At 32.4% G+C, this 12,025-nt stretch overlaps 1 protein-coding gene across 1 annotated transcript; it reads right to left on the reverse strand.

The window, feature by feature from the left end:
- Nucleotides 1–1,618: 1,618 nt before the first annotated feature.
- On the reverse strand, nt 1,619–6,713 carry LOC148282635 (formylglycine-generating enzyme). Its single transcript, XM_088224741.1, has 4 exons — nt 5,938–6,713; nt 4,234–4,411; nt 3,764–3,923; nt 1,619–3,675 (listed from the first exon to the last, which is right to left on the reverse strand). The coding sequence occupies exons 1-4, from the start codon at nt 6,533–6,535 to the stop codon at nt 3,532–3,534; spliced, it is 1,080 nt and encodes a 359-aa protein (XP_088080867.1). The 5' UTR covers nt 6,536–6,713; the 3' UTR covers nt 1,619–3,531.
- Nucleotides 6,714–12,025: the final 5,312 nt, after the last annotated feature.

Below are 12,025 nucleotides of genomic sequence, written 5' to 3' on the forward strand. Positions count from 1 at the left end.
TCATTGTTTCAGATGTATTTACTTGTCGCATCAGCTTCACATATTGACTGACGGCACACAGAATAAACAGAAGAAATAGTTTCAAAACGGGTGGGCAATAAAGGATCAAAACAATTTATAAAATCATCATCTATGTTTTTTATTTAAACCACTCAGTTTTTTTTTCAGTAGGTACCTAAAAAATATATGGTTTACTTCGCACATGATTCAAAGAAATAGAAAATCATTTAAGAAAGTAAAAAATCATTTATTCAATATAATGTGTGGTGCATAGTAGTAATTAAATAAAATAAAATATCACTTATACTAAACTTCTTACAATTCAACTTAATAGATTTTGTGACTAAAAATAGCAGATGTAACACTTCGAACGTTTGTGGTGAAATAACATCGTTTTTCATGATTCTTCATCATCATCGCTCCCCTTCCCGCACACAGTGGTGCATAGGGAACTGCATTAGTAAACCAAATGCAGCGCTGTTCGAACATCTGTTACATGAAGGCGAGGTGATCAGTCTTACTCTTCAGTTGCTGGTCCAGGAACAATGGAATATTGCTATTAAAAAAACCTTCAAAATTCATATTTAACATCCACCCTGGCGGGAATGAAACCCAGGATCTCAAAAATAGAAGGTGAATGTGTCAACCACTACACGAGGCGTACTTATCTTTGCTCAATTTCCATATTCAGGTCTTTTTACCTGAGAGCAGCCATCGAGTCGAAAACACTTTTCCAGGGTTCCGGTTCTATTTCACACATAAAACTGTATTCTTCATCTGCCTGGACACAAGAGTTCATTATGTTATGATTCATAAGATAAAAATAATAATATATGTAGTAAAAATAATATGTGCATCTACCAGGAATTTTTGGTAATTGGTAATTACTCTTTGGTTACACACCTATGGTTGTCTACTCAATTTGACTTGTTTGACATGACAGTAAAAAACTGTGGGAAAAATTTGGCTTATATAAAGTATTGTAACACGTATATCATTGATAAAATCCAAAACCAAGGTTTTACAAAGTTTTAAAATGCAAATCCAAATTTATGATACTAAGTGTAATCTTACGGTACTTTAAAAACAGATGCTTTATTTTTATTACAGATTGCAACCTTTTCCCTAGTCAGACCCCAGTTAACTGGGAAAGAGTTAAACGATAATCTAGAAACTTAATAATAGGTTTACATTTTTCTTTGAATTTACAATAAGCATTTAATAGATAATATATTGGGCCTTACTCATAAACTCGGCGTAAAGTTACACCTAAGTATAGTGGTATAATTCAGATGGGAATACCATCCTTATTCTACCACTATAATAAGGCCTTAGGCTATAAGATGCAAAAAACAAGGTGCGTCCTATGGTCCAATGCTTCTTATTGTTCGCAAAATACAGTATATCGGACTGATAAATAAATTTATTTTTTTAATAAATATTTGATTTCTTACTATTTTCCCGAATCTTAAAATTTTTAAGACCATTTCCTAAGAGTCATAAATTATTTGTGCTGGAATCGAGTTGTGATATAAGGGTATTTTAACCTCGGATCATTGATTCGTGATTCCACAACATTACCACGGCACCATTAATAATTTAATGTATTATTTCCTCATTTGTTTTTTTTACCTTGTGCAGCCTTTTTTTGTTAGTTTATGTATGTAACACGAAATATTGTGGTATATAAATAGTATAAACTAATCCATACACACTCTTTACGTATTAGCTATGTATATTTTTAGTTATAATCGTTATTCTTAAAAACAGCATTATTTGATTTGAACAAAAAATATTTTTTTGCATAAAATATTTTATACGTTAGTGTGGAGGATGCTTTATAATATATTGGATGGGGCAAAAACAAAAATGGCTGACATGTAAAATTATTTAAGTACTTGTAATCAGTCAATTTTCAGTCTGATATTTTTATGTTGTAAGTACATGCTTCTTCCAAGATAAGAATGTGAAATTGCAATGGACGACAGCTCTCTTAAGGCAACAGCAAAATCTCTCTGGGAATTTTAATATACATCTTCTACATGCTACAATGTAAATGCAATATGCTCGAGTTTAGGCACAGATGTACATACTACATATATTAGTAGTAAAAATGACTACCTTTTATTGTCATATTGTGTTAATATTAATACATATACAGAAGTCTTCATACAGATTTTTTTTGTGTTACTATGCATTCCTTCCTATAGCTAAACATTTCATAACCAGTTTAATTTTTTAAAATTAGGTCCCTACAGTATATAAAACACATAAAAAGAATAAATTATAAAATTGTTGCCTTAATTTGAATACAGCGTAAATCACTAAATAATAATTTTACAGGAGACACTAAAAACTTCGTAAATCAGTTATTTTGAATAACACAAGTGTTTTTTTTTTTTACCAAATATTTTGTTTTAAGGCTAGTGTACACTCTACAGCAGAATGCCAATACATTTAATTGCACTGATTCACTCTTATCAGGCACAGTACGTGGATGATCGGTTGTTTCATTGGCAGACCTAATCATTTTAAGGCGGCCTAATCGGCAAAGCTGCATTGCATGTTTTCTAATAAGATGCGAAACATTCAGCGGACAGTCCGCGTCGACTGTACAAGGTTCGGTAGTCGACTGACTAATAATCTGCCATGGAATATGTAGTGTGGCTGCTCATTCAGTTGCTGATTTACCGCGACGGAAGATCAGTGACGGAATTCCCGCTGAGTGCGGCGCTAGCCTTAAGGTATAAATAATTAATAAGTGTTTTACTCAAACAAATGTAATCTACTGTACTACTGACCATCTGTTGACTTACACTGTATTCAAAGGAATATACATCTTTGAGATACATGTTATTTAAAAAATAGTTTTATCTCTTCGTTCAAATGACAGAGACAGTTACTATTTTGTACGGTAAAAAATATTCAATCATAATCTCAAATACAAAAAAAAGACTCATAATATGTTGTATTTAAATTAGGACGACGATGTTTAACAATAAACTTCTTACAACAGAGAGTGAAAACATTTTTGAGAAGAAAATATGGAAGTCTAGGCATTTTCAAGGCTTATGACCTATATTGTCACTTTTCACATTGCAACTTTGACACATTTTCTCAACTTTCCTATTTGTTGACTTTTGAGGAAGAGCTCAAACTTTTATGAATGTATGTAGAAGAGAATCCTCTGGCTGAATTGTTTCACCTACTAGGCAACGCCTAAAAACACTTGAATTTTTATAATCCTTCTTATACGAGAAAGAAAAAAAAATATTATTTTAAATTTGTAAAAAGTAACCAGCAGTGTAATTAGTACAAAATTGTGTTATTTTAGTCCTTCAACAAAAATGCAAAAAGCATCATCAAAATTATGATTTTTAAAAAGAATAGTTCTTTAAAGCGTAGATTTGATACTAAATTGTTATACTTTTTCTTAAGTTAATTTGAAATTCTTAAAAAAACCGATAACATCTTTTCAAAATTGGGTTATTTGTGAATTTTCAAAATAAAATTTCTCAAACGCAATGTAAATTATTTAGCGGACAATGCACATCGAAATCCAAGATTACCAGCAGAAGAATCAGCTGTATTCTGAGAACGCGCAGCGCACCTGTAACGGTAGCAATAAGACTTGTGGCAGAGATAGGATCCACCTTTCTTGACTCGTTCATTAGTCTGTAACCAAATGTTTACACCAATAAATTATTAACATTCAAATGAAAGATATCTTGATGGTTCTATTTTTAAAAACAAAGTTTCCTACCCTGATATCTGTCCAAAAATCACTTGTCCATTCCCAAACGTTGCCGGCCATGTTATACAACCCATAATTGTTCATTGGAAATTCATCAACTGGAGCTGTGCCAAGGAAACCATCGCTACCAAGATTTTCATCTGGAAATGTTCCTTGCCATATATTAGCCCTTTAACAAATTGTAATTATTATTTACATTGGCATTTAAAACCTACTTTCAAATAAGTAATTTCTTAACTTGTTTTATTTTTTTTCAGCAGTACGAATTTTGCAACTTGCACCATTCATTAATGGTAGTTTGTACTACCTATCGCTTAGCATTAAAAAAACTTTATTTTATTCGCAGCTAATGCAGTGTTTTGCATTGCAAAAATAACAATTTGCTTTAGGCATAAAACAAAATGCATTTATTTTAGGTTGAAACAGCATATTCCTATTTTATAATCTACTTTGTAAGGTGAAATATTATATAATGTTACCAGTGTTTCTCCTGTGGCATCAATTTATCTCCCCATGGATAAAGTTTATCTTTTCTTCCTCCTCGACAGGCCACTTCCCACTCTGCTTCAGTGGGCAATCTCCCACCATCCATTCTCCATTTGCAAAACGCAACTGCATCATTCCAAGATACGTGAATTACAGGATGCGACATTCTATCTGAAAAATAATTCACTAAGTGTGAAAAGGCAATGAAATTGATGATACCGGAGTGAAATAATGCTCAAAGTTTGTACTGTTATTATAATATTGAAACAAAATTTCGAAATCAATTTTCTATGGTTTTAAATGGAGACAAAAGTATTGAAGTTTTGTTTTTTTCCTTTTCGTTCAACTGGTACATACAGTTTAATTTATTGACTGGTATAAAAAGTTTTATCGAAAATCTTGTGTAGGCATGCGCAGTATGTTGTTGCTTTCAGCACAATTGTGCCCAGGAAATTATATATATTTTTTTAAATTGAATTTTTTAATGATAAAAAAATTGTGAAAACAGAAATTGTTACGGATGGGACAATCTGCATTTTTTATGGATTTATAATTTTTATTCTTCCAGAAGCTGCAACATTGAAAAAATCTAATTAAATGTAAATGCCTACACTTCCACATTTCCTTCTCTAAAATGTTTTCCATCCTTGTTGAAATTTGTAAATCTTATTAACTCCCAAGGGGTGAAATCCAGCTCCTTGATCGAATCAAATGGATTTTAGAATTCTTAAATAGCTAGTCATACAAGTGCGGTTCTGTCCGATACGGATCAGTGGACGCAGTTGTATGACTAACTATAAAAACAATTCTAAAATTCGTTCGAGACATGTTGACGCTTACCTTTACTGAAAAAATGAGATCAAAATTGGCGGCCTCCGTGGTTTAGTGGTCTAGACGCTTGACTCACACACGGAAGGTTCCGGGTTCGATTCCCGGTGAGAACACAAATATTTTATGTGATTTTTCTCAAGCCTGGATGTTCTGAGCTGTAAATCACCACTGTAATTGGGTCTCCTGGCATGTTGTGGTGCAAAAAAAAAGAAATGTGCCCTATGGGAAACATTGCCAAGGAAAGGGTTAAACGATTCCACACATAAAACTTCTTCTTTATATAAATCTCGTGATCTGTTTTTACAGGAAATTAGTCTTAGTCCTGTGATGCAGACGCCCAACTTTCCCTCCACCTCTTTGGTGGTCGGTATCTTTCTGGGACCTCTTGCATTACAATCTTAAAAATCCTCGCTGGATCCATCCTTTCTACGTGGTCTCTCCAGAATCGTTTTCTCTCCCTACTCATCTCACAATGTCCTCTATGATCCACGTTTGGCGAATCTCTTAGTTTTGTATCCTATCTCTGAGGTTCTGAGGTAGGTCGCAACGTTTTTATTTCTGAAGTTTTAAGGAGATGTTTCGTCCAAAAGTATCCGCTTTTGCTTAGATTCCGTGAGTCATTATGGGTATGATGCATGTTTTATGTATTCTGACTTTGCTTCCCATTAGCATATGCTCATTATCCCAAACAGTGACCCTCAGACATCTGGAGATAACTGCTCCTTTATTAGTCTGTTCTTTGACTTCATTATACAATATAAATCTTATGCACGTGTGTTGAACCATGTAATACCAGCATTAAATAATAATTATGGATACAGTTAATTCCAACAAGACTAATTCAAATACTGCTTTAGAATATTTACCTAAAAAGGATGAACCTGTTCCTTCCGGTTGCTTCCAACTTGCTCCAGAAACTTTATACCACCATGGAGCTTGCAAGACACGAAAATCTTCCAACTCTTTTTTAATTGTACTATTTAAAAACAAACTAAACACAAAACTATCTCCAAATCTTTCGGCTTCAGATTTGTACCCAGTAGCTGCTGAAAATGTTGCAAAGTCCTCATTGGACACTTCAAACTTGTCGATATAAAATGCTTTTAAATTGACTTTACGAGCGGGACCTTCTCGATCAGCAATGATTATTGGTGTATTAGTACCGATACTAAATTCACCCTGAGGAATAAGAACCATTTTCTCGAGCATTTCACTTTTATTAGAATTAAATTCATGTTCATTAGTTTGTGTATTTGATGTTTCCGCTTTGATTTTTGTTTCACACTGTTCTAGGTCTTCAGTTTTGTCCAGATATTTATTATGAGCAACGTCTCCATTGCCACATTCTAAGTTTACAGATTTCTTAGTCCGTCCAACTGAACAACCACAAGATTCATCCGTATTCATGGGAGAGAAAAAGGTAAATATTAATATACATTTAATAAAGAAATGCACAACGATCATTTTGAATGAGATAGATATTTCGTTAGAGTTATCTAAATTAGATATGCTTAGGTAGAAAAGTTTAATAAGTACATAAACCGGCAAGTTTTAAGATTTACTTTCGCTTTTGTCAAATTTGACAATTATTATGAAGTAAGAATCAAGTATTCATCCATAAACGTCATCTGCTCTGTTAAATGATAAAAATAACAAATTGGTTTAAATAGTAAAGTAGTGAGATGCGGGCAATTTAAACTATTTTATAAAAAAGTATCTTTACAAGAGAAAATTAGCTTAGAAATCGTGTTTTTTTTTTAACACTATTACATATTGCCATAATATTTTAAGTTCATTTCAATCGCACAAACTTCATTGTAAACTCCAAAAGAACATGTGACCAGAATAGTAAATAAAATAATGTCTATGGTTCAAGAATTGTCGGCGGTTGGGAATATCGATTTTTTAAAACACGCTGCTTACTTTAGTTGGTTTTAGCGAGAGATTTTTTAGCGATTTATGACTGAAACTGCCTAATTTTCTGTACGTACTCGGTATAATCTTGTGATATCTTGTTAACATGGGTGACTCTATAGTGATTACTGACATAAAAAACAAACTATCATCGAAAGTTGAGTTCGAAACTGACGTCAAATCTACGCCTACTTCGCCGATGACAAGTCGATGGAAATTCCGTTCAACTGGAATCGAGACAATAAAAAATTCAACTTCAGAACCAAATGTATCTGTAAATAATGAAACTAATAAGACTGTTACCAAAGACGAAAATTCTAAAAGAAACTCCAAGTCTGAAGATTGCTTGTTAGAATTAGACAAAGCTAGTGAGAACATTTTATCCAGTGCTTCCAAAGTTCATAATAATTACGAAAATGGACAAAATACCAAAGAAAAATTCACTAAGGTAAGAAACATATTTTAACTCGTAATGGTTGTAAGGTGGAATATAATAAACGCATGACCAGCCTTAGTGGCTCGTGTAAATATTGCTCGTGTAATGTACTTACCTACCTATCTCTGTCTCGGTCTTGTTGTTTTCCCTTTAATTTTCCCCAATGAGGAAGTTCAGCCCTACGGGAAATTGAATTAAAAAAATGTATTCTCACGCTCGGTGAAAATTAGAGCATTCAGCATTGTACGGCGAAGTTTCTTGAAAATGTATGAAAAAAATAAAAAGGATTTTAATGAAAACGAACTACTTTGCATGACGTCACTAGTTCTTTCGAATCAACGAATGAAAATAATGTAATGATAGATTTCCGGTTTCCGGTAAGTCGACTGACGAATCAGCAGAACTCATCAAGAAGAAGGGGAAAAGAGCTTGAGAAATCACACGCGAAGTAATTTCAATCATAGCGCTGATGATAGGACACATAAAAAAATAATTTGAAAAACTGGTTTTAACAAATAATAAAATATAGTTACATGTAAAACCGACGTATTAACATTTTTTTTAAATCACAAATTATAATAAAATAAATATTATTTTGCTTAATACAGGTGTCCTTTAAACCCTGTCACATTCGAAACCACGATGATCAGTATGAGCAAGAAGACATATTGGCACATTAAAATATTTTTTTAGAAAATAAAATTTACAAAAATAAAATATTTATAAAAACAAATGGTTGCTTACTTCTGTAGGGGAGAAACGAGGGGGGAGGGAAGAGTCTGATACACCGTCAACCGCGCATCCGCACCCCCTCGCTTCTCCCCTGCAGAAGTAAGCAACCATCTGTTTTTTTAAATATTTTATGTTAAAAAAAATCTTCTTTTTAAATATTTTTTTCATATGCTAATATGTCTTCTTGCCCATACTGATCGTAGTGGCTTCGGATTTGACTGGGTTTAAAGATCACCCTGATAAATAATAATTGTTGACTAAATATTCAATAATTGTACTTTTAAAAATAATAATATTAATCTAACATTATTTTTTATTATGTATGACTCGATTTGCTGTCGTATGATACCCTATCCTCTATTGTCGTACGTTGTACCTTCATATCTATACCTTATCACTGTCTACCCCTTTAGTCGACCCCTCGATTTATATTATTTATTTGTTCCTACACAATACAGAGTACATTTTATATTCAGTGGGAAGTACTCTATATATTATATATGTAGGTACTAACATAAGCGTGTTTGTTGCATAAATTACAGTTACCATTAGGGTGGATTTTAGCCAACATAATAAATGCCATCGATCTTACCAACACCACCTAGGCAGGCATAAAAGTGGTATTGATCCTACCCACATTGGGTTGAAACTAATTATCTTGATTCCATATAAGACATAGTATAAAGAGCGAAGCGTATGTGGACAAGGGAAAGATCATGAGATGAGGGACGAAATTTTGTTTATGTACCTAACCGTAACATAATCATTTTAATCCACGCTGATGTTTAAAATTCAAATGCCTGTCAAAGAACAGCGAAAAATTGTACCTATTCAAAAAAATAGCTTTTCCCTTACTAGTTATTTATTTGTAACGCAATATTTTTATTCTCATGAAAAATACATGTTAAACTACTTATGAATTGAATATATGTAATTCGTTATTATTAGAGCACGCATACGGATATGTTTATGTGTGCCCTACTTCAAGATTCAAAATAAAAATATAAAAAATAAATCCGTGGTTTTTTCAAGCTGGAAAAATGCAGTAGTATAAATGTCTTTGTTTTTAAAAAGGATTTTTAATATTTAGTATTCTAATAAAATGATTGCCTATTTTAATGTACGATGGTTAATTCTGAACACAATTTTCTATTTTCTTTCACCGGACATGTCACGTCAAATATTAATTTTAACAAACTCTTGCTCCTCGGTGTTTTATGAAAAATTTGCTTTAAAAAGTACAACTCGCAAACCGCAAAAAAGTTTCGCGGAACGCCAGTAGGACATCGCTGCTATAAAAGTTGAATATGCTATTATGTCTGATGCGATTTTGTTGCGCGACAATCTTATTTTATTATCTATAGCCTATAGTCCTGACTTCTGACCAGCCCAGGTTTGAGATGACTAATTCTCAGTTCTGACTAAAGAAAATATAATGAATTCAAGCATTATTGTTGCTAAAATATTCAAGTTTGTAAGTGAAAATTCTTGATGGAAGTTCATTGTAATTTATTTTATAAATAAAACACGAGTGATACTTTAATCCACAAATTTGGAATATCCAGTGGCCAAAACCACACTCACGAAGGATGAGACACCAAAAATAAAATAAAATACTTAAACTCATTAAAATAGCATTATATCCATTCATTAGTTAACCCATAGAAAATTTGTCGATAATGATCCTTAAGATAAAAATAACTTTATTTAATTTACTTACATATAACTTTGAATTATGTATCCTTACCTCTGTTCTGTATAAATACATTTAACTTTTTAATAAAGATACCAGTCTCGAAGATGTCGCGAAAGCGATGAAACCGGTCACTGGATATTCCAAATTTGTGGATTAAAGTATCACTCGTGTTTTATTTATATAATAAATTATTGTTGCGTCTGATATTCTCAGTTCTGACTAAAGATAAAGTAATGAATTCAAGGATTATTTTTACGTCTGATATTTTGACCAACGCGAATTCAAATGAGCCGACCCAAACTTATTTTTATAAATAAGGTGTGCATATCAACTTAGCAGGCATTACATTAGAATTGTTTTATGTCTACGATTATATTAAATGTACTGGCATTTTTTTATTGTAAAAATGCGTCTGGTATGATACATTAAAAAAAAAAAATATTTTATTTACAGTTGATTAATTTATTATACAGTTTGTTAATGCTACAAACAATAACTAGTTAAAAAGTATTTATGTCTGTGGCTACTATGGTAACCACAATAGCATATTTGACTTAGCTCAATAATGAAAATATTTTTAATGTATTTTTTTATTAAGTTAGAATAAGATAATATCTTAGTGATTTTGCTTTAACCGTATAATAGGGTCTTTACACGTTTTTTTTATTATTTTTAATTTTAAACGAGCAAAAAATTACGATGGTAACGGTATTAATATTTTTTTGTGCGTCGTCGGATAAATTTTCTACAAGGTTTAAAATTAGGTTTTTTTTAATTACCCGAAAACGAGATGTTACGCGCCTTGTGGGACAAACGGCACGTATGACGTTTTGGCGCTAAACTTGTACGAAATGTTTATTAGAAGCGCAGTCGGCGGTCATAACGCGTGACGTCAAAACGACGTGATGCCAACCGCGCGCAGTTTTACACATTTTTACACATTTTTTTCACATTTGTAAACTCGATAACAATAAATGACAACTGGTTTTAAATACATTGATAGGTATATCATTAGAATCGTAGGAATCCGCTCTAAATATTCATTATATTTTTTACGTTATTCCAATACAAACTAATACCACTTTCAGACAAAGGGATTTTGAGTATTATTCCATTAAAATCTATAACCTACTTCCACTATCTATTAAAGCAATTAGTAATGAGAAAATGTTTAAAAAGGCTATAAAAAAATGGATAGTGGAGCTAGGTAGAAGTAAAATGGATTGTCTCATTCGCCCATACCAATGCTGAATCAACTGCTCCACAACTGTATGGCTTATGTTAGGTTTTTGTTGTTTTCATTGTGTGTTTTGTAATATAAATAATATAGATGTATATAAATACCTTGTTTTTAAAACTGTCGGAATATTTGTTAATTATGTTTGTTTTTTAAGTGAGTCTTCTTTGTTTATTCTCAAATGTAATAAAAAAAACTAAATTGTTAAGTGTCCTCGGCACGGAAAACCCCAGTGAGGTCACATTATTTTTATTATTAATTTATAGTTTGTAAGCGAAAAATATGAATAAATAAATAAATAAATATAAGTAATACTTAGGTACCGCGAAACCGTCCAATTCTGCCCTGGATGGATATTTTGCCCAAACAGTCTAATCTATGATCAACCTTTAAAAAAACATATTTCCATTTGATTTCGGTAAATTTGGTACCAAATTTACCGAGGGGTGGTGTCCAGCCTTGTCTACAGGAAGTGGAGATTTCTCAACTTAAGGAACAATAAGCCACCTGTATTTTATCTTAATCAAAATGTATAAACGTGTACAGATGGGGTCCACGTTCACGGCGTGTGCGGTAAGAGGTGCTGGCGGAGTAAAAAATCCGCTCCCGCGTCTCACACTCGATGGGCCATTGCCGTTAGTGTTGTTCGTGCTGCTTTAATACGCGTGATCGATATTTCGATATCTATTACTATTGTTGCCTTTTATAAATAAATAATATTATTTTACAGTATTGAGCGACCGGAAAACAGTACTTAATTTATCCAGCTAAACAACAGACAAAAGGAATGGTAACAAACAACCGAAAAATGTGTAAATTTTTTTTAAAACGTGTATAGAACTAACGTTGTATAACTAACTACTATGCTTTTTCTTATGAATTCTCAATTCTAAATATGATTTTATTCTTTGTCACCGTGAATGTATCCATGAAGGCGCA

The sequence above is a fragment of the Micrasema longulum genome, unplaced genomic scaffold (genome assembly GCF_059751315.1).
Source record: "Micrasema longulum isolate JH-2025_06_02 unplaced genomic scaffold, ASM5975131v1 h1tg000307l, whole genome shotgun sequence".
NCBI lineage: Eukaryota > Metazoa > Arthropoda > Insecta > Trichoptera > Brachycentridae > Micrasema > Micrasema longulum.